Genomic DNA, 24109 nt, shown 5'->3' with positions numbered 1-24109 from the left:
ATCTCAAGCCTTTGTATCTTCATCAGACAAGTAGTACTTGTTTATAGATCTTCATATTAAATAACTTTTCTTGGTGCTGGGAAAGATTGAAGGCAGGAGGAGAAGGGGACGACAGAGGATGAGATGGATGGATGGCATCACCGACTCAATGGATATGAGTTTGAGCAAGCTCTGGGGGATGGTGAAGGACAGGGAAGCCTGGCGTGCTGCTATCCATGGGGTCACAAAGAGTCAGACACAACTGAGTGACTGAACAACAACAAAGCACAGCTGACAAAGCTGGGGGAGCTTTTAAAAATACACCGTATCAGGTCATGTTCCCGCTTAATTCCTTTCAGTGGATACTTTTGCCCTTTGAATAAAACCCTACACGTTTCTATGTCAGGTTCTAAATTTTGGGGGGCACAGAACCCCTATGACAGTCTGGTAAAGCCTTGGGGGTCCTTCTCAGAATAATAGTTAACTAAAGTACATAGGATTACAGAGTAAATCACTCATATTGAAATAACATTGACATTAATAAAAAGTTTATGCTACTGTAATATATATGTGCTTCTCTGTCAACATCAAATAACACAATAGGGTGGTAAGTTCTGTAACTACAGTTAATTTTACAGTGTGTGCTAAGTCGCTTGGGTTGTGGCCAACTCTTTACAGCTCTACAGACTATACCCCACAAGGCTCCTCTGTCCATGCGATTCTCCAGGCAGGTATTCCTGGAGTGGGTTGCCATGCCCTTCTCCAGGGGATCTTCCTGACCCAAGGATGGAACCCTTGTCTCCTGTGGCTCCTGCACTGCAGGAAGGTTCTTTACTGCTGAGCCACTGGGGAAGCCCCAATGTTGCAACAGAGATGAACAAATAGCATTTTAGGATATCTGTAACAAATGTAATTTGATATGAAGATATTTGTGATTTCTAGTTGTGAAAGTCACAGGTACTCCAGCTACTCCTGTGGGTTGTTTTTCTTCCTTGCCTATATTCCTGATTGAAGGAAATTTTAAATTTCATTCAGATATGAGTAAAGATGAAAATTCATCTTTTCCCATCCAGCTTTGTGGACCCCTGGCTTCCACTCATGGATGCTGTGGAGACTGAGGAACACACAGGTGAGGAGCCAGAATTCTACCAATACTGGTTTGTGACCTGCTCTCTGATCTCGTCTCCCATCACCATTCCTCTGCCGACCGCACTGTGGTCAACCAGCCACTTGCCTACTTGCTCTTCAAACACGATGAACTTTAGTCCTCCTCAGGCATCTGGTTTTGCTTTTCTACCTGGAACATCTGCCCTTGGATCATTGCATGATGTTCCTTTCCTGTTTTCTTTATCTCAGCTTGCATCACCTCCTCTGAGAGAGCTGCCCTGATCAAGCCCACCTAAGTAGCCACCTACCTGTGCTACCCTGCTGTATTTTTCTCATCGTAACATTATTATCTGAAACGATCACGTTCATTTACTTGCTCTTGTGTTTACTCTCTGTTTCCCTGCCCTAAAAAGCAAGCTCCGTGGGAGCAGGACCCTCATCTACACATTCAGTGCCACATTGCCAGCATCTAGAACAGGGTAGAGGACGAAGTAGGCGTCTGATACTTCTTGGCTAAATGGAGGCAAAATTACTAAGGATTCCAGCAATGTTACTTCTCTTGTTGTTCATTCAGTATTTGAGGTACTAGGAGGATACAAAGAGATGAAAGACAAACTCCTGCCCTCAAGCAGTTCAAGGCCTAGTGGAGGTGGGAGGCAGCCGGCCATGTAGAAAGCTGGAGGGAGCTCCAGAGGAGGCTCCTCCACTCTGCTGTGCAACCATGGACAAACCTCTGGGAGGGCCTCATTTCCCCTAGTGCAGATGAGTGGTCTGGACAAACTGATCTCCGTAATTTCCTATGATCTACAGTTTATGATCGTTTAAGAGCTAACAGTGCAAGGGCGCAGATACGGCAGGTGAGGGGTTGTGACCCGAAGTGGAGGAAAGTCACAGAGGAGGACAAGATTTGGAAGGACTCTGATATCATCAGCCTCCAACAAACAATGAGGAGGGGGGATTCTCAGACTCTAGAACTCTGTGTTGAAAGACACTGTAAAGGCCACCCAGCATGACCACTAGGTAACGCTTTGGATAAGCCTATGAGGCTGTTTTTGGAGATGTAACATAATACCCTTGCGTTTAGATGGAACCCAGCGTGGCGGATAAGAGTATCAATGGTAGAATGGCACTGCTGGCTTCAAATCCCAGCTCTGCTGCTTACTAGCTATGTGAACTTAGGCAAAGCACTTACCTTCTCTGTGTCTCAACTCCCTCCTCTGTAAAATGAAAACAACTACATGGGGTTATAGTCAAGACTAAATGAGGAAACGAATGTAATAGGTGTCACACACATTCAGTACATGCCACTTATGATTGTGTGGAATGGCTTTCTCCTGTGTCAAACTTATTATGTATCCCTCACCACCCGCCCCCCTCCCTGAAACCATTTTCCTCTTGTTCCATTATAACTGAGTTTTTACTAGCTAGAGTAAACCAATTTGGAGTTTCTGCAAACCAATATATAATTATATCTTACCTTTTCCTTGACATTCACATGAGTATTGAGTTCGGCCATCTTGCTTCTAGTGGAAGAAGCCCTACCAAGAAGGAAAAAAAAAGATTAACTTTTAAAATGGATTTCTCAATGTGTTCTTTTTATGCTCTCTTCCAATATAGTAAACAATTTCATTTTGCCATAATCATAAATACCAATTTAGAATATAAAAATACTTCCAAGCTAAGCACTTGTCTTAGACATGGTCTAAAAGCATGTTACAATAATTCCAGATGACAACGTAAAATCTTTTATTCATACTGTACTGACACAGAAAATGACAAAATCAGATGGGTATGCACCTAATCTGTGTTCTTTATTATGTAAAAGAATGGTGGTCAAAAAACAGTGAGAGGAGGAATAGTGTACCTATTTTAACTAAGCACTGTCATCATGCTCTCTACTGCTTCAATGTTTTTCAATCTCAATATAGCAAACACTGATTGAGTCTTTCCCACATGTATGGAACTATACCAAAACACTCCAGGAAGAAACAGGAGAAATGGTTTCAGATTAAAACATAAAAAACACATAACAGTTTTAAAACTTGCATTTTCACTTATCAGTATGGAAATATCCCTCTGAATCTACACATATATACCTTTATCATATTTTTAATGACTATAAATTCATGATCTCTAGTCTCAGAGGCACTCTTAAAACTGCCCATAATCATTGTCTCCTAAAGTTCTTTAGGTTTTAAGCATTTGGTATCCAATCTTCTTTGAGAAGTGGCCCACTATGAGAAGATCTTTATTCTTAATATCTAGCTGTGGCATTACCTTCTCATCTGGTCTAAATCCTTTGCTATTATTAAAGAAGATAGACTGTAAGTCTTTTATAGTTTCAATCTCTTTCTGAAATTGAGCACAAATGACTTACAATGGACAAACAGATTGGCACGGAAATTAGCAGCTAGATAGGCCAAGATACCAATATACTATCAATTTGCATGTTTTGTCAATCAAAATTTACTTTCTATTTGCTTTTTTTTTCTAATTTTTCCTAAGTCTTTTATTTTACCTAGAACCTGTATACAATTAACTCTAGCAGGGCAGTACTCAATACTGTTTAAGCCTTACATTTTAGATTAACTACTTATTATAAATGTTTGATTTTTTGTCAATCAAGAACCACTAAAGCTCTTTCTTATATTCTTTGACTTTTGCTACAAACAGTGTATCTAGGAGACTTCCCTAACGATCCAGTGGTTAAGACTCCATGCTTCCAGTGTAGTGGCCACAGGTTCAATCCTTGATTGGGGAACTAAGATCACACCAAAATAAATAAATAAGTGAAACAAAATAGCTTACCTCCAAGCTAGAAAAACCAAGAGTGTATCTAGATTTGATACATTTCAAGGTTAGCTTGCAAAAATTCTGATTTCTCCCCACCATTTTCTTTTAAGCTTAGGTCTTAAATAAAGCATAAATTCAGATCCATTACCTTCTGCTGAGCTTGGCAATACGTAACCTTAACTCTATCACCACTCAAATAAGAATCCATATACTATTATCTGTTATTAAATATTAATGTTAGAAACAGTAAAATTTTATTTTTACAAGCTTCCAAATGATACTGTCACTAACACACGAATTTGGGCACTGTGGTGGGGGAGACGCTGCATACTCAATCACCAGAGAGACAGCTCCTTTCCATATACTCTGTAAAGAGTGCCCATCTCACTGGATACACCTCCCATTTCACTAACTCTTCCAAATGATAAATCTTGTATCCTCTGCCTTGGCATAAGGGAGAAAGTAAATAATGCTAGCTGGCAAATAATGTCTGAATTTCATTCTCATATATTTTTGCCCCTGAGAGTAACTAGTAAAAGACAATAGGATTATTTTCTGATTATCCATAACAGTGAATAGAGATGCTATGTGAAGTATAAGGACAAATATCAGTTTTTGGGGGGTTTTAACAAGCCATAGATGTGAAACCTTTGATCAGTTACCACAGTGCCTGCAAGATGGTCGATAAGCATGATATCTGAAGACATCTGAATGGTTGATTTTCGAATTCAAATAGAGGTTCTGGCATTATGCAAACATACATGGCTTATGCATGGATTTTTCCACATGTGATAGTGTATGGATGTGTGAGAGAGAATGAGGTTGGGGGAGGTAGTGAAAGAGACCCAGGCTGCAACAATGGAGTAAGGAAGGCTTAAAGGATACAGGAGGACTTGGGGCTGTTTGTCAGGATGGATCTGAGCCACACTTCCTCTCATTAGACTAGATTAGCTAAGTCTTCCAGACTCATCTACTCCTGCCATTAAGGAGGTGTGAAATCTGATAGAAAAAGGGGTTTTGTTTTTGTTTTGCTTTGATGTCTAAGATTTGAGTGTGCAGCGTTTTCTAAAGCTGGAGTGTTGTAATCTACGTAAGAATCAGGGAGGAATTCCACAGAGCACAGAAAATTTCTGAGATCTGAATAACTGGCAGTATGGAATGGTGAGCTAGATTTATAGAAATAGACAATTTCCTTGGCAATTTCCTTTCTCATTGACCTCGGCGTCTAAGTCAAAGAAGACTCTTCTTTGGTTGTGATGCCAGTAAGATTAATTACAATATTATTTGGTGGCAGGGTGGGGGGAATGCTGACTGTGAGGGTAGAATGGGGCTATTACAGGTTCCTCAGATGGGAAGATAAGATAAAAATAATTTGTAGGGAGCTGTTCTTTGTCTATTTTATGCTTTTTTTCTTTTTCCCCTTGCGTGAAGGGCTGCCTGTACAGGTGATCCCTTCCAGCTGGATTCTAATGGCCTCTGCATGCCAATGCTCTCCACTGGTTGGTGTGTAACAGAGAGACTGCAAAATCAGCTACAGCTCCAGTTATGGAAACTAGAGGAAAGAGTTCAAAATAAATAGAAAGTAAATCTGGTTTGCCTTAAAGAATTAAGAGTTTAAGTGGTTAGAATTAAGAGTTTAGATAGTTAAATTGGGTTTCATTAATAAAGACGAACAACGAGTACAAGGCTGATCTTCATTGTCAAAGGTCCTTGCTGAGTCCACACCTGGGCTTGGCGATAGCCTGCCCAGAATACTCTGGCACAGCGTATGTGTTCATTGCCTTTCCTCTGACCCCCTCGCTCCTCTGAAAATGAAATTGTGCTATGCCCCTGTTTTCTGGGATTCTGTTCTCTGTTATGAACTGTATCTGGACAGTCAAATCCCCTGAATATGACTTGTTTAATTCGTATAGTTGTTAAGGAAATTTTCCTCTAAGAAACAATATATTGGCACCTCCTCCTAAATGACAGGTCCAGAGTTCAGCAACTTGAAACTCCATCCCTCAAAGTTGCAGATCCTTTGGGTTAACCTGAGAAACCTTGGATGCTGTGAATAAGAGACAGAAGTCTGGAGCCAACAGATCTATTTCTTCCCCTCTCACCACACTTGGTCACCACCCCTGATGGTCTATCAGTAACAAAGCTTGATCTCGGAGTTTTAAATCCAAAAGAAAGGTACAATGATCCCACACTCTGACTTCTTGGGAAAGAACCTGGTTTCTAATCCTGTTATCACTTAAAATTGCTCTTAGAACAGACCAATGACTGAGGCCTAACTATTCAAACCCACACATACACATCCCATGCATGTAACTAATCAATAGAAAATGAAGATAACCAGAAACACAAGTCCCGATCCTGCAACAACATTTTAACAGCTTAGGAATGTTTGAAAATTTTTTCCTGTAATTTTATACTTTGGCTTTCAATTTTACATATAGCCCAGAGAAAAATAAAGATCAAGGAAACTGTTGAAATTTTATTTATGCAATCTCAGATTAATATCTTACCTCAGTCTAGATGCATGTTCCATAGTCAAAAACTTATTAGGAAAGATATCAGTCCCCAAGGAAAGAATTTCACTGTTTATCACCAATATATCATCTATGTACTTCTCCAGTGTAAAATTAATAATGCACAACCATAGTTACCACCAATCACTTCATGTACAAAGTTATATCGAACTGAACTTACTTATGCAAAAATCTTACTTAGTATGCATTAATGCTAGTCAGAAAATCTATTAGTTTGTAAAAAAGAGAAATATTCTTTATGAAAAATGAACCCGAAGAGTATAAATTCTGGAACATATGTTTGTTTCAGCATTTCTAATTAATACAATTCAGAGAAGACTAATATATACAACAACCTAAACAACTGAAAAAGATATTACATATATATTAATATATCTCATGTAATCATATAAATTATAAAAAGTTACAGAGTGTAAGAAGGTGTTAGTTGCTCAGGCATGTCTTACTCTTCGTGACTGCATGGACTATAGCTCACCAGGCTCTTCTGTCCATGGAATTCTTCAGACGAGAATACTGGAGTGGGTAGCCAATTCTCCTCTCCAGGGTATCTCCTAACTCTGATCAAACCAGGATCTTCCGCATTGTAGGTGGGAATCTTTACCATCTGAGCCACCAGGGAAGCCTAGTCTCTGTTTCGCTTGTTTCACTGTGTAGGCAGTAATAAAAGTTTCACTTTTGTTTCTCTGAAACCTATTACTACTCTTAGACTGACTTTCCTGTTTTCATGTATCCTATTACTTTTCTGGAATGGAATTTAGAGGCAGAGGAAAAACATAAGAAAAAAAAATTTTAATAATCATTTTAACAATTTTTTCAAGGTCATTTATGCAAAGTCCTCCCATGATTTATAAAAACCTAATAGAGAATGTCAGTTGGTATGAGAGGGTGGAGGTCAGAAAAAAGAAACTTACTCATGTCATTTACTTGCAAAGCCAGATTTGAATGTGGGCTGGTCTGAACTGGAATGTCCTGTAAAATACTTCCTGGATTTCAAAGGCATGCTAAAGAAAAGGAATGTAAGCTGTCTCAATACTAATTTATGTCAATCGTGTGTTGAAATGATAATATTGGATGTGTTGAGTTAAATAAAACATTAAAATTTAACTCCACCCATTTCTTTTCACTTTTTTACTGTGTCTACTAGGAAAATTTACATGGCCCATGTGGCTTACATCTGCTAGAAGCTAGTGTCCTGGAGCAGTGGCTCTTCAAGTGGGCTTCCCAGAGGAGCAGCAGCAGCATCCGAGAATTTGTTAGAAATATAAATTCTCAGCCCTTTTCCAGAAGGGCTGGATCAGAAGCTCTGGGAGTGGGTACAGTGGTCAGTGCTCCAAACTGCCCTCCAGGGCATTCAGACCCACGGAGACTAAACTGAGATCCACTGCCTGGGAATATTAAGAATGGGCTCTTCTTTGATCCCAGTCACTACACACAACAAATAGACTCTCCAGAAGCCTAGACAGATAAACAGGGTGTGGGAGTTTAGAGGGTGGTTTCCTACCAATTACCTTGTTAGGGAATGGTCATTTCACCAACATACTAATTATAATAATAGCAATAAATATGGAGCACTAATATTGTGCCAGGCACTCTCCTTAGTGCTTGATATAAATTTATCCATTTAACCCTTGTGTGAAGTCTCTCAGTCGTGTCCGACTCTTTGCGACCCTGTGGACTGTAGCCCGCCAGGCTCCTCTGTCCATGGGATTCTCCAGGCAAGAATATTGGAGTGGGTTGCCATTTCCTTCTCCAGGGGATCTTCCCAACCCAGGGATCGAACCTGGGTCTCCTGCATTGCAGGCAGATGCTTTATTCTCTGAGCCACCAGGGAAGCTTATTTAACCTTTATGCCCCTATAAAATAGAAACTAATTATGCCCATTTCATACACATGAATGCTGAGCAACAGAGGTTCCGTGACTAACCCAGAGTCCATGGTAAGTGACAGGGCCAGGACTCAGGCACAGGCATTGTGACTCTGAAGCCCAGAGCCGCTGTGCTGGAAACACTTCAAAACCATCACAAACAAGTCATGGAGTGCATTAGACATGAACTGCAGGAAGAACTCTGCAAGGAGAATAAAACCAGTCCCAGCCACTGCCTTTTCCAGTCAGGCAGGGATGTGATGTATGCCTTGTATTATACATTCACAGGGCACACAGACTGCAGAGCAAACCACTGAACTCACACGGGAATGGGCGGGAATGTACCTATTACAAAGAGATGGCTGTTTTCCTGCGGCTTCTGCCTCTGATGAGAGTGTTAGAAGCTGCATTTAGTGGGCCCTTGGCCAACAAGCTGCTTCCCTGATTCTATGATGTTGCCCAGAGGCGCCACGACATTCCAGGGTCTAATGTTTAACTACTACATCTTTCTAAATTAAAGTAATTAAAGTGTCTCTGTAGCCAATTTTTGTACAGCCTTGACAGTGTTGTGATCACATAGATCCTGAGACGTCATCTTGTGGCTGCCTCAGAGAGGAAGAATCGGGACTGATCTTGTGGTGCTAAGTGCTAGGTCATTTCAGTCGTGTGTCTCTGTGTGATCCTGTGGACTGTAGCCCACCAGGCTCCTCTGTCCATGAGATTCTCCAGGCAAGAATACTGCAGTGGGTTGCCATGCCCTCCTCCAGGGGATCTTTCCCACCCAGGGATTGAACAGGAGTCTCATGTCTCCAGCATTAGCAGGTGGGCTGTTTTATCACTAGCACCACTTGGGAAGCCCTGATCTTGTGGGGAGGAAATCAATTATGTGACGTGACTGGAAAAGTAGCAGAAAGCCTCTGTCAAAACAGAGCGCCCCATGATCTCCCAGAGTGCCAACGCCTAGGCTGAGAAAATCTCTTAAGAGATGTCTACATTCTTACTTAGTTTATGGCATGCTATCATCTCCTGAAGAAAGGGTGACTTCATATGTTATTTTATTTCATTCTCTACTGCCATCATTTGGCCCTTTGCAGAGAGTGGTGCTCTGACAGAATGAGAGACAGGACAAGTGAGTTTTGATAGAGATCTAGGGAGAAGCTGCAAATTTATCTATAGGGCCACCATTCGTCCTGGTGGAACATCTGAGCAGAGGTTCTAGGTTGTCAGAGTATAGCATTAGGGCCTCAGGTCTCCAGCTGCAGAAAAAGAGGATGGAGTTCTAGAGGAGGAAAAGTAATTTCCCTCTTACCCTTTGAGTTCTTAGTTGGGGCCCCTGTAATAAAAGATTAATAGGAGAAACAAACGCATGCTTATTAACATGTATATCTCATGGTATCGCTCAGTTGTGTTTGACTCTTTGCGACCCCATGACTGTAGCCTGCCAGGTTCCTCTGTCCATGGGGTTTTCCAGGCAGGAATAATGGAGTGGGTAGCCATTCCCTTCCCCAGGGATCGAACCCACGTCTCTTGCATTGCAGGCAGTCTCTTTACCATCTGAGCCACGAGGGAAACCCCATGTCTCATGGACACATGGAAGATGGTCAGGAGAAAACGAAGAATTCTCCCCCCAGGGTAGCCTAGAATTCAGGATAAATACCATCTTAACAGGGAAAGCAGAGGGGGTACAAGCCTCTGAGGGGACAGTAAATGATTTTTAGAAAAGACAAACAGGTCCTTAAAAGAGCACATGGGAGCTATGATAGCTTGTGACAAAGTCTGCTGAGTGTGGTGTCAAATCTAGTTTCCTCTTCTGTGATAAGAGTCAACACACCCCCTGGGAGTTTCACCAACCAGGGAGGGAATTTATGGCAACTGAGTTCTTGGACGATCTATCTTTAAGCAGAAAAGCAGAATTCAAAGAAAGTCTCTTCCTGTAGTTGCTGTATTTCAGTGCCCATAGCTCACCAAATACACCAAAGCATCATATTTGGGGGTACTATGCTCTGAACTCCCACAGCCATGTTTTGGGATGGCATCTTCTCTAACCTTCAGAGCACGGGACCTCTGTGGCACTTTTCAGCTCATAGGTACTCAAGTCTGTAAGGGCCCTCGGGGTGATGGGAGCAGTGAGCAGCCAGAGCAGCTGAAAGCTGAAAATTTACCTTTAAAAAAAAAAAAAAAAAGACATGGGTGCTGTCTCCCATATATTTGGCTATTTCTCTGCAAAGATCATCTTTAAACTGGCCAAGAACTAACTGTCCAGTTGCCTAAGCACAGTCAAGGGGACTGACATGCTAGCTAGCTCAAGAGGGAAACTGCTCCCTCTATAAAACTGGAACCTTGTCTAAATGTAACAACATACAGGTTTTCCATTGCTCAACTTTTCCATTGCTTAATCTCTCTTCCGTTTTGTGCTCTCTTTCCTTTCACTCCCACCTTTGCTGTTCCTTATCTGGTCTTGTACTTACTGAGGTCTCTCATATTCCAAGTACTTCAGCCACTTTTGTGGTTTAATTCCCACAGTTTAATAAAGGTTCTTGTGCAGTGCCTTGCTCCTTGGAGGAAAGTTGCTTTAATTATTAGGAATGAGGACACGTAAACAATGAAACAGGGAACGGTGACTGAAATATGACTTTCATATGAAGACTCCTAACATACACTTTTTTTGTGTAATTTGAAGGGGGGGAAAAAGATCTCAAGGTTGCATTTTTATTCAAAGACACTTCAGCGGACTAAACCCACTAGAACAGCTTCACGGAAAAGCATTTTAAGGGCAAATGTCAGGGGAAAAAAATTCACATTTAAAAGCCCAGTCTCTGCCTCTTTTGAAAAGCAGGGTTAGCCTTTGGTTTAGAAATGTCACTGCCTACTAAGTTCTTTGTAGGGGGAAGAAAGAAAATTGAATGTTTTCTTTAAACAGGTCATTAACAGTCAATACTTATTTGAAAAATCCTGCTTCTAGAGGCAGATAAAAGCTTCCAATCACTTGAGCACATCCAGGGCAAGATGGGCTGATGCAAGTTTCAGACCTTTCTGAGAGAATGTCTTGACTCTACAGCCCCGGGTGCTTGTAGAGGAGGCAGAGTCATCTGGATTGTACGCCCTTGTACACGCTGCACACAGAGTGGTCTGGGAGAGCACAAAGCAGACTTGATGGCGAGCCCAGCTTTGCATTTTCCATTTTAGTACCGGCAAATGCGTATGAATGAAGATTAACCATTTTTGCATAAAGTGCCAAACCACCTCCTCACTCACTGCAGCAGAATGCAAATAGGAGCAAAAGAGCAAAGGACAGCTAAAATAAATGCGTAGATCTCAGGCCCCTGAGAGCACAGGGGGAGGGTGCATGGCAAGCTCTATTAGCATTCATCTGTGGCCTGATTTTTCTATTTAATTTGAAATTATTTCATTGCATAGGTCTCTGACAGCTCGAGAATATAAATAAATGCCTTTTTCTAAAAGTGACCCAATGCTGGCTCCTGGAAGACTCTGCTTCTGATTGCTGGGCTTTCAAGCAAACATGTGTTTCCATAGAGATGTGGGTGAGCGGGGCCCAGTGCAAGTACCCACTTGTATCAGCAATTCAATTATGCTGCGTTCTTTCAAGATGCGATGATGTCAGCTCAAGTCTTTACAACAGGCCCATCCTCAGAGATGCCTTGGGAAAGGTGAAGTGGCCGGCGTTTTGAGGTTCGGAAGAATAAATCCATTCTCTCCAAGCATGCTATAATAAGCTGTCTGCCCACAGATCACACCGCCTTGCCCACCACCCCTCTACTGCCCACGGAACATATCCCAAACCCCAGAAGCATTCAGACAAAAGATCAAGCACAGTTCTCCTTACACCCCTGAGCACCAAAGCACCTCACACCAACTCCCCAAATGTTGAAAAGGAAATAACACACCTTCTCTTTCTTTTTTTTCCCTTTCCCCCAGCTCTTTACCCAGCTATGGCAATTCCTACACAAAGTTTTTTCTTAATATCTGACAAACATTTACTAAACACCTACAACATGCTGGGCTCTATGGAGAATGCTGGCAATAGTCACAAAATAACACTTATGGAACTCATCCCGTATACTCCAGGTGGCTCAGACTGTAAAGAATCCAGGTTTGATCCCTGGGTCGGGAAGATTCCTTGGAGAAAGGAATGGCTATCCACTCCAGTATTTCTTGCCTGGAGAATTCCGTGGACAGAATAGCCTGGTGGGTTACAGAGTTGGACATGACGTAGCAACTAACACACACACACACACTTTCCTGTATACCCAAGTATGAACTTGGGCACTTCCCAAGTATAAACTCATTTAATTCTCATAAAGACCCTGTGGAGTATGTTAACCTTCATTTTATAGAGAAAGAAATGTGAGCACACAATGGTGAACTCCTTAAGTCACACTGCAGGCAAGTGCCTGAGCTGGGATCTGAACTCGGACCTCCTGACTCCAGGAGTTCTGTTCAGTTCATTTCAATCACTCAGTCGTGTCCAACTCTTTGTGACCCCATGAACCGCAGCACCCCAGGCCTCCCTGTCCATCACCAACTGCCGGAGTCTACCCAAACCCATGTCCATTGAGTCGGTGATGCCATCCAACCATCTCATCCTCTGTCGTCCCCTTCTCCTCCTGCCCTCAATCATTCCCAGCATCAGGGTCTTTTCAAATGAGTTAGCTCTTCGCATCAGGTGGCCAAAGTATTGGAGTTTCGGTTTCAGCATCAGTCCTTCCAATGAACACCCAGGACTGATCTGCTTTAGGATGGACTGGTTGGATCTCCTTGCAGTCCAAGGGACTCTCAAGAGTCTTCTCCAACACCACAGTTCAAAAGCATCAATTCTTCAGCACTCAGCTTTCTTTATAGTCCAACTCTCACATCCATACATGACCACTGGAAAAACCATAGCCTTGACTAGACGGACCACTGTGGACAAAGTAACATCTCTGCTTTTTAATATGCTGTCTAGGTTGGTTATAACTTTCCTTCCAAGGAGCAAGCGTCTTTTAATTTCATGGCTGCAATCACCATCTGCAGCGACTCTGGAGCCCCCAAAAAATACCTGCCCCCAAAGAAGCTTAAACCATGTAACGGAGATAGATATACAAGTGAAAATACAGAAAAGAGGAGCTGGGGGAGGAAAGCAGCATCAGGAAATTAGACCTGGAAGTGACCTGGCTAAAGGTTTGGGGCAGAGCACCACTGGGGTCGTGATCAACCCAGCTGGCCAGTCTCATCAGAGGGTTAGGGGCAGACTTGCAGGGAGGGTGGGCTGGAAGTTGGCTTGTTTTTACAGCAAATCTTGAAGGAAAACACTGATACCCATCTCCAAAGAAAACACGTGCTGTGGTTCTGCACTATAGCTCTGGCCTGGCAAAGAAAAGTACTAACAAAACCTGGCAAACAAAGCTCTACCTTCACCGCCAGTTCAGGGAAGCAGTCTCATTTGTCACGGAATAAACATCTGGTAAAGAAAGCCACCATCTCTCCAGAGCGTATTCTGGTTTCAAAAATCTTTCTTCTAAGGAACTCACAATATTCCTGCTTCATTAAGTCAGCACCCTCCTAGTAAACACTGAACGGTTTTCTCAAAGTAGCGGAGAAAGTCAGGTCCCTCCTACTTCCTTGAAACGTTTGCCCCTGGCACCGACTGAATCAAAACGGGCTATGATAGCATCTGCTGGGAGAGAAATGCTAGGGAACTGAGGCAGAAGAGAACTAGAGGCAGCCAGACCCTCTCAAGCCTCCTTCCCCAACCCAGTACCATTGCTCCTAAGCCTCTCTCACAAAATCCACCTCGACTCACTTGGTAAAGTGTCCAAATCAGGGCTTCCCATGCACAGCTTGGCTGCCTTTCTCAACAGACAGATAAGCCTTTCCCCTGAACTGACCACCTTTATCAACTTGCTTTTACTGCGTCCAGTCATCTTCAAAGTGTGACTCAGGTGGAGTCACAGACTGGAGTAGGTAGCAGGATCCTGAGCGTGGTGGCTGGGTAACCAGGGGTGGGATGGTGGCTGAGGACACCTGAGGCTTGGAGGGACTCACCTTCTGCAAAAATGCTTGTTTCCTTTATGTGAAATTGCCCCGTGCCCTGGGTTTCAGGCCTCTGTTAGCGAATGCTCAGTTTTTTCGTTCTTCTCCACTTGGGGAAGGCAGAGCTGTAAGACTGAAGTTGCAACTTTTACACCGACTGCCCCAGGGACTCAGAGACAGTGCGGGTGGGACCGCAGTCATCCTTCCAAAGGTCAGTTTCTGAGAATGTGAGTCAGTTGAGGGCTTCTAATCTTCCCGTGACACCAGGACAGGCAGGTCAATCAATCAGCAAACATTCCTCGCCCTGCACCTCCTCCCTGTTCTAAAACCTGTTCCTGGCTCCAGACTTAACTGGAGGCAACTGCCAGCTAATCTTACACCCAATGAATAAGGTACTACTGTGTCCAGGGGTATACACATTTTATTTGGGCTGATGCTGTCACCCAGAGGAATGAAGTTTTCAAAGTGGATTTTACCAATGAAAAGCCAGTGTAAGGAGCTTGGGGGCGGGGATAACCGTTAGAACTCAGAAGAGAGAAGACTTTCTTGCCTGTCAGGCCTGTGCCACCTACAGACACCTTAGTCTCATATATGTTTGTTTGTTGGTTTGATATTTTTTAAAAAAGAACGAAAGAAAAATCACTCATAAATTCAACACATTCTGAGAAAGGCACTATTTCTCTTTAGCTTCAGGCCTCTCTTGGTCCCCATCATCTGGCTAACCACTCCCAGGCAGTCAGCCAGCCCGGTGGCAGGGGTGTCTGCATTAATTATGGTGCCACAGTCACCAGACACACAGGATCTTTGGTGTCTGTCATTCAGTCGCTCAGTTGTGTCCCACTCTTCACGACCCCATGAGGTGTAGCACACCAGGCTTCCCTGTCCTTCACCATCCCCAGGAATTTGCTCAAACTCATGTCCATTGAGTCAGTGATGCCATTCAACCATCTCATTCTCTGTCGTCCTCCTTCTCCTCCTGCCTTTAATCTTTCCCAGCATCTGGGTCTTTTCCAATGAGTCAGCTCTTTGAATCAGGTGGTCAAAGCATTGGAGCTTCAGCTTCAGCATCAGTTCTTCTAATGAATATTCAGGGTTGATTTCCTTTAGGATTGACTGATTTGATCTCCCCTTGCTGTCCAGGGGATTCCCAAGAGTCTTCTTCAGCATCACAGTTTGAAAGCATCAATTCTTTGGTGCTCAGCCTTATTTAATGACTACTGGAAAAACCATAGCTTTGATTATACAGACCTTTATTGGCAAAGTGAGGTCTCTGCTTTTTAATATGCTGTCTAGGTTTGTCATAGCTTTTCCTCCAAGGAGCAAGCATCTTTTAATTTCATGGTGGCAGTGACTGTCCACAGTGATTTTGGAGCCAAAGAAAATACAGTCTATCACTGTTTCCATTTCCCCCATCTATTTGCCACAGAATCGGGGTCCCCTAAATGATCACAAAGAAGAAACACTGCCCATTTTCTGCTATTCAGATTCTTCCTTATCTTCTTATGATAGAAAATAAGTAACTGCAATTAACCAAGTTTGAATCTCAACTCTGCCTCTTGCTAGTTTGGGGACCTAGGTAATTTACTCAACCTCTCTACACCTTCATTTCCTCATAGGTAAACTGAAGCTATTTATAGTAACTACCTCAGAGTGTAGTAATGAAGATGAAATGAGTTCATATTTTTCAAGTGATTAAAACAGTGCTTGGGGCACATTACGTGCTATAAGATAAATCTAAACACTTAAATAATCGCATCAATTCCTCCAAAGCATGTGTGGTTGCTTTCCTCCATCTTCACTTTGCAGGTGAAAAACTACACCATAAAAGGCTATTGTCATGCATCTGGCCAGTGATGGAGCTGGTCCTTGAACCACAGTCTTCTGACCACAAGTTGCCCTCATGTAGATACACCCTTCCCTCGCCGTGGATGCTGCCACTTTAAATGAGGCAAAGGGCAATTCCAGGGAGCTGTGGGTGGCAGCACAAGGCTGAGGCCTGACTGCAGCATCTTGAGAAACTCCAAGGGCTCGGGGTCCACAGAGCCATTTGTTTATCATGTTCTTAAAATTTCAGCACAAGCAAAAGTAAATCCAAGACTATAACACCCCTTCCTTGTAGAATGACTTAGAAACCCACGCCAGATCATACTTTCCTGCCTTGTGGCTGGCAGGTGTGGTCAGTGCTCTAGTGACCAAGTTCACCTCCAAGGTACTTTTCTGCAGAGGGCAATGAGCAACTATAACACGGAAAGGACAAGGTTCAAATAAAGCCTTAGAGGTAATAACAGAACAGCCTAAAAATTATGAAATCTCCTTTGATACGTGCTGATTTTAGGTAATTGTATCAAGATGGATAAAAGACATAATTAACATAATTTTAATGTCCTTGAATTTATTCTAATGCAATCACAGATAATAAAACTCATTTTGACTGATAGGTTCAAAATTCTAGACATCATATTCACTGCCTTAGCAAATTTTATTTCAATTTCTAGCTATAATAAAAAATAAAAATTTGCCAACTGAAATATATGTTGTTTTGGGACAATAAGTACTTTTAAAAATGAATTACAGAAAGAATCCCTTCCTTTTAAAAAGCCTGTCTCTGACCAATTCAACTTCTCCTTTCTCTTTTCCAAAGTACTTAGGAGAGTGTCCTGACTTTTGAAATGTTCAATAAAGACATGTGGAAAAAGAGGAATAAATGTCTTCTCACTTTTATTTTTCCTTTCTTGGTTGCAATGATTCATTCCCCAGGTTTCAACATCAAGTATTGGGGAATCACTTAAAACAAACATTGTCACCATTAAAACAAGGAGTGTCAAATGCCACTCTAGCCACCTCACTTACACACCCTCCAATCCACTCCTTCTCCTTCTCCCCACTTATCTCCAACCCAGCAGTGTTCTAGTCAGTCATGGACACTGAAGCCCTCTATATCTTCCCATATTGGACTCCATGTATCCCATGTCTTTAACCAGGTAACTTCCCCAACATCTCCTACTTACTTTCTTAATTCAGAGACTTGTATGCAGGATAATCAGGTAAGACTAGCCCTCCAGTTCACCTCCATCAAAGCTCTGTCTGAAAATGTATCTTTTCTGTGGAATATGAGGAAAAAAGAGTGGTTTCTAGCCCAATGCTGAACACATTTAACCACTAACCTCACCATTAAATACTCTCTAACTCCACTGAAGAAAGTAGGGAAAACCACTAGACCATTCAGGTAGGACCTAAATCAAATCCCTTATGATTATATAGTGGAAGTGAGAAATAGATTTAAGGGCCTAGATCTGATAGAGTGCCTGATGAACTATGGACGGAGGTTCGTGACATTGTAAAGGAGACAGGGATCAAGAACATCCCCATGGAAAAGAAATGCAAAAAAGCAAAATGGCTGTCTGGGGAGCCCTTACAAAAAGCTGTGAAAAGAAGAGAGGCAAAAAGTAAAGGAGAAAAGGAAAGATATACCCATCTGAATGCAGAGTTCCAAAGAATAGCAAGAAGAGATAAGAAAGCCTTCTTCAGCGATCAATGCCAAGAAATAGAGGAAAACAACAGAATGGGAAAGACTAGAGATCTCTTCATGAGAATTAAAGATACCAAGGGAACATTTCATGCAAAAATGGGCTCGATAAAGGACAGAAATGGTCTGGACCTAACAGAAGCAGAAGATATTAAGAAGAGGTGGTAAGAATACATGGAAGAACTGTACAAAAAAGATCTTCATGACCCAGATAATCATGATGATGTGATCACTCATCTAGAGCCAGACATCTTGGAATGTGAAGTCAAGTGGGCCTTAGAAAGCATCACTACAAACAAAGATAGTGGAGGTGATGGAATTCCAGTTGAGCTGTTTCAAATCCTGAAAGATGATGCTGTGAAAGTGCTGCACTCAATATGCCAGCAAGTCTGGAAAACTCAGCAGTGGCCACAAGACTGGAAAAGGTCAGTTTTCATTCCAATCCCAAAGAAAGGCAATGCCAAAGAATGCTCAAACTACCGCACAACTGCACTCATCTCACATGCTAGTAAAGTAATGCTCAAAATTCTCCAAGCCAGGCTTTAGCAATACATGAACCATGAACTCCCTGATGTTCAAGCTGGTTTTAGAAAAGGCAGAGGAACCAGACATCAAATTGCCAACATCTGCTGGATCATCGAAAAAGCAACAGAGTTCCAGAAAACATCTATTTCTGCTTTATTGACTATGCCAAAGCCTTTGACTGTGTGGATCACAATAAACTGTGGAAAATTCTTCAAGAGATGGGAATACCAGACCACCTAACCTGCCTCTTGAGAAATCTGTATGCAGGTCAGGAAGCAACAGTTAGAACTGGACATGGAACAACAGACTGGTTTCAAATAGGAAAAGGAGCCCATCAAGGCTGTATATTGTCACCCTGCTTATTTAACTTCTATGCAGAGTACATCATGAGAAACACTGGCCTGGAAGAAACACAAGCTGGAATCAAGATTGCCAGGAGAAATATCAATAACCTCAGATATGCAGATGACACCACCCTTATGGCAGAAGTGAAGAGGAACTAAAAAGCCTCTTGATGAAAGTGAAAGAGGAGAGTGAAAAAGTTGGCTTAAAGTTGAACATTCAGAAAACGAAGATCATGGCATCTGGTCCCATCACTTCATGGGAAATAGATGGGGAAACAGTAGAAACAGTATCAGACTTTATTTGTTTGGGCTCGAAAATCACTGCAGATGGTGACTGCAGCCATGAAATTAAAAGACGCTTACTCCTTGGAAGAAAAGTTATGACCAACCTAGATAGTATATTCAAAAGCAAAGACATTACTTTGCCGACTAAGGTCCGTCTAGTCAAGGCTATGGTTTCTCCTGTGGTCATGTATGGATGTGAGAGTTGGACTGTGAAGAAGGCTGAGCGCCGAAGAATTGATGTGTTTGAACTGTGGTGTTGGAGAAGACTCTTGAGAGTCCCTTGGACTGCAAGGAGATCCAACAAGTCCATTCTGAAGGAGATCAGCCCTGGGATTTCTTTGGAAGGAATGATGCTAAAGCTGAAGCTCCAGTACTCTGGCCACCTCATGCGAAGAGTTGACTCATTGGAAAAGACTCTGATGCTGGGAAGGATTGGGGGCAGGAGGAGAAGGGGACGACCCAGGATGAGATGGCTGGATGGCATCACGGACTCAATGGACGTGAGTCTGAGTGAACTCCAGGAGATGGTGATGGACAGGGAGGCCTGGCGTGCTGCGATTCATGGGGTCGCAAAGAGTCAGACACGACTGAGCGAATGAACTGAACTGAACTGAACTCCACCTATAAATATGGACTTTCATTGCTGTTGATACCCTTATGCACACTATGGGTTCTTTGTAAACCTTCTCACGACCTGTCTGCTTATTTCTTTAGTATACAACAATCAAAGGCCTGAAAGTATGCACCTTGCTCTGAGTCCCAGCCTGCCCTATGGCTCAACTCACATTGGGTGAAGTTTCGAAGATACCAAATGCTTATGACTGTCTATAAGCCACAGCGATATATAGTTTAATCTCTTCCAAATCATTTTTCTAAAGACTGAATGATTCAAAACTGGTTTTTGTACAGTAGTTCAAATATTATACAGGTCTCTCAAATAAATATAATACCATATATTACTTCCCTTTGAAAGACTTTCTGTTAGTCATCCAATCTACTTTAAAGCAATTTTGAGGTGTAAATGTATTAGGTTTTGGTCATTTATCTGATGAAAAAAATCCGTCTCTCACAGCCTTGATTCCATTTATACCCATTCTTGGCAGACTGATAGAGACAAACAATCAGGGCTGTCTGGCTTTTTTCACTAATGTTAAACATTTCATTACCCAGCTGTAGAACACGTCCTTTGAGTGTGCTTTCCATGGGTGGACACTGCATGTGTAGGGGTGTGCCTGTGTGTATTGCTGTGGGAAATAAGACTCAATGCCTATTCTTGAGGTGTGTGTACTGTAGGGGTATGAGTGATGCCAGAGCCAAGAGAAATTAGAATCATAAATCATTCTGAAATGACTACAACCATGTTTATAAAACAGGCTTCTCGATGGGTGAGATGGCTTCAGTTTAGGTGGGTTAATCAGGGGAGAGGAGGTGCTCTTCTGCACTGCTTTGAGACAATACTGCCAATGATGTGAATGGCATTTCAGGTAAGAGAAAGAGTAAAACCAAAACCTCTCTGGCATAAACGAGTCAGCCATGCATGAGGCCAGAAAGAAAACCCACCTGCACAGTCCACAAAACTCAACAAATATTTACCGGGAGTCCAGTGTGTTTTGGCTAGATGAGATGTGTTTAGCTAATGGTAACTCAGCGTAATTTTAAGATAGGCTCCTGAAGGAGATAAGATTAGCAGGCAGTAAGTAATTAGATGACATCAGAAGGCAGTATGTGAAAAGGTGTTATGTGCTTTGGTTTCAATTATACACTTTTCCTGTTCGTAACAGTGAAGAGATAACATCCTTGTTTCGTTTTCCTTTTAGCAAATGGGAGAGTTCCTTCTCATTCCCATCCCACCCCAACTCTGCATCCCACCCCACTGTCAGAAACCAGACTCTATTTTCTCTGCTATTCTTGAAATGCTGAATCAAACACTGGAGTTTTTTTTTTTTTTTTTAAACCAGTTCAACTTGATTCTTTGTCCTTACAGTTTTGTAAAAACATTAGTTTTAATCTGACTAACATGAAAGGCCTGCAAAGAAACAAATGCTATGCAGCCGAGTTTCACTTAGCTCTAGGAAAGAAAGTCATAAATTATATTACAGATGTCATTTGTTTTTTGTTCACCTGGGAGATGACCAACGGCTAATACCAGGTAATTTACCAAATTCAGCCTTGAAAAAGAGATAATTAGACACTGGAAACATATTCCTGTTGTTTTACTAAATGCTTCTTTTAAAAATGAGGAAATCTTAAAGAGGAAAAAGTCTTTGAAAATTAATCTACTTAGAGAAAAAAATCTATTTCTGAATGGCTATCAGCCAGACTTAACTTGGTTTCATTTTTCGTTTCAAGCTTTCAAATAATATCTGACTGGACAAAATGAGAAGAATGGAAGTCCTTACCCCATTTTTCTCAGGGAAGAAATGGGGTAAGAACTGAGGAAACACTACAAAGATGACCTAAAGGTCATAGTTTTATTTTAGTTTTTTAAAAATCCTGAAGCTATGCTGTATAATGGGAAAAAATAAATTTAGCTATGACAAAGCATTCCTCTTCTTCAAACCTATGAATAATCAGTCTGTTGCTTTACAAAGACTTCTCATGATAACACTGCTATTCCCAGATAGCTCAGTTGGTAAAGAATCCACCTGCAGTGCAGGAGACCCTGGTTTAATTCCTGGGTCGGGAAGATCCCCTGGAGAAGGGATAGGCTACCCACCCCAGGATTCTTGGGCTTCCCTTGTGGCTCAGCTGGTAAAGAATCTGCGTGCAATTCGGGAGGTTTGATCCCTGGGTTGGGAAGAACCCCTGGAGAAGGGACAGGCTACCCACTCCAATACTCTGGCCTAGAGAATTCCATGGACTATCCATGGGGTCGCAAAGAGTTGGACACGACTTAATGACTTTCACTTCCATCCTTTACTGAACATATTCATTCATTAGGTATTCACTTAGAAAACACTTCCTAGCACCTTCTCTGTGTCAGGCACCAGCCTACTTGTTCGGGCTACAATAGTGAAGAAAACAAAACCCTCTCAGGCACCATGCCGTAAAATTTTATCTCTTTATGTCTACTTCCCAAGTCCTCAGGATGTTCCTGCAAGGTAGACATTAGTGTTGCCATCTTCTAGATGAGGGAACTAGGCGTTGAGACTTTAAGGCCAAGGTCCCAAAGCCAGTTAATAGCAAGAAGGGGACTCAACCTCTGGGACTGACTGCCAAGCTTCTGCTTATTCTACTAGTCTGCTGCCATTGTTTTGGTTCAATGCAAATAAAGGGACTCATTTAAAAATTATTTAGTGGGTTCATTCCACTAAGTTGAAAAACATTAGTATTCCCTAGAACTAGAATCAAAAATGGAAAGTTGACTTGGTTAAAAAAAAAAAAAAAGTCAAACGGGGTAGAAAATTATTAATGGGAAGAAGAACAATGATTTTAAATTTTGCTCTAAGATTGCATTTTGTTGACAATCACACTATTCATTGGTCATAGTGAGGCAATATTAAATGAAACTCCCAAGACTTCCTGATTTGCTATAAGTCCTATCTCTCCAATCTTTACTTTTGCAGTTGATTTATTTGGAACTTGAGTGTATGAGTTTATATTTGGCTCAAATTAGTTATATCTTTATTCTCTGGGCTAATTTTTCCATTCTAGTGTTATTTTGGGGGGCGGCGGCACCAAAGCTCTAACTTTGGTTTATTTACCCGTACATTTCACTTTGTTGTTGTTTATTTCTAGTTGCTCAGCTGTGTCCAACTCTTTTTGTGATCCCGTGGACAGCAGCCTGCAAGGCTCCTCAGTCTGTGGGATTTCCCAGGGAAGAATACTGGAGTGGGTTGCCATGTCCTTCTCCAGAGGATCTTCCCGACTTGAGGGATCGAAGCCATGTCTCATGTGTTGGCAAGCGGATTCTTTACCACTGAGCCACCTGCGAAGCCTCACATTTCACTTTGGTCATCCACATATTGATGGATATAATTCATATAACTTATGCCATTAAGTCAACAGTCTGGGCTTGAATCTCAGTTCTGCTGAGACCTTGAGGAAGTTCCTCAAGGAAGTATATAAAACTGTGTGACCTTGAGGAAGTTACTTCAGCCTCTGTGCTGCTTATTTGTAAAGTGGAGATAAAAATCTCAACTACATAGGACTATTGTTTTACATAAATGAATACATACAGAGTAACAGAAGAGTTCAACGGATGTTTCTTATTTCTATTATTTTTATCAGAGTAATCATCATTCAAGTCATTGATAAAGGATCTATAGAATAACACAAGTAGATATCTATAGGTCACCCCGTGATCACACGGACCCATTCTTTAGCACTCCTTGGGCTTGGTTACGCAAACCTTGCTGTGAATCCACTTGACTATTCTGTTATTCAGTTCATGCTGCTGCTGCTGCTGCTGCTGCTAAGTCGCTTCAGTTGTGTCCGACTCTGTGCGATCCCATAGATGGCAGCCCACCAGGCTCCCCCGTCCCTGGGATTCTCCAGGCAAGAACACTGGAGTGGGTTGCCATTTCCTTCTCCAATGCGTGAAAGTGAAAAGTGAAAGTGAAGTCGCTCAGTCATGTCTGACTCATCGTGACCCCATGGACTGCAGCCTACCAGGCTCCTCCGTCCATGGGACTTTCCAGGCAAGAGTACTGGAGTGGGTTGCCATTGCCTCATTAAATTCATAATAGGATCTTGAGATGTTGTGAAAACTGCCTGGATGAAATCCATATACACCATGTCTACCACATTTTTTCATCTTGCATTCTAGTTACTCTAGTGAACAGGAAAATCATTTAGTCCTGCTTGACTTCTTGGTGCCTAATGGTTATCTCTTTCTTTTCTGAGTGTTCTCAAAGTTTCAGAATAAATTTTTGAATTTTCCTGGGGTTTCATATTTTCTATTTTTTGTCAATCACCAGGCACTTGGGGGAGTTTTCCATTCACAAATGTCTCCAAGATGGCTGGCTGGAGTGGGACAGTTACAGGCATGAGTGTTCTCAGGCTACAGCCTGGGCCAGGAGACCCCGATACACACCAAACAGCTAAGGATCTGGTGTTTCACAGCTGTGGGCCTCAATTCCCTCTTGTTTACATTTTGTTCTGTCCTACCAGGTGAGAAATC

The 24109-nt window shown here is 42.1% G+C and overlaps 1 protein-coding gene across 20 annotated transcripts in view; it reads right to left on the bottom strand.

Annotated features, from left to right (window-relative positions):
• The window catches only part of SPATS2L (spermatogenesis associated serine rich 2 like), a 184322-nt gene that overhangs the window by 93414 nt on the left and 66799 nt on the right, over positions 1–24109 (bottom strand). For 11 of the 20 annotated variants that reach the window (XM_012141929.4, XM_042244055.1, XM_042244056.2 and 8 more), the window contains one exon: positions 2564–2624. In XM_012141929.4, coding sequence (XP_011997319.3) covers positions 2564–2602 — 39 coding nt within the window. In that variant the 5' untranslated portion in view covers positions 2603–2624. Of the gene's footprint in view, positions 1–2563; positions 2625–6859; positions 7060–14319; positions 14529–24109 lie in introns of those variants that run through there. The other 9 variants (XM_042244051.1, XM_042244050.1, XM_042244053.2 and 6 more) reach the window with 3 other exon arrangements.

Source organism: Ovis aries, chromosome 2 (genome assembly GCF_016772045.2).
Source record: "Ovis aries strain OAR_USU_Benz2616 breed Rambouillet chromosome 2, ARS-UI_Ramb_v3.0, whole genome shotgun sequence".
In the NCBI taxonomy this organism is placed as follows: Eukaryota; Metazoa; Chordata; class Mammalia; order Artiodactyla; family Bovidae; genus Ovis; species Ovis aries.
This window is presented reverse-complemented; position numbering and strand designations above follow the sequence as displayed.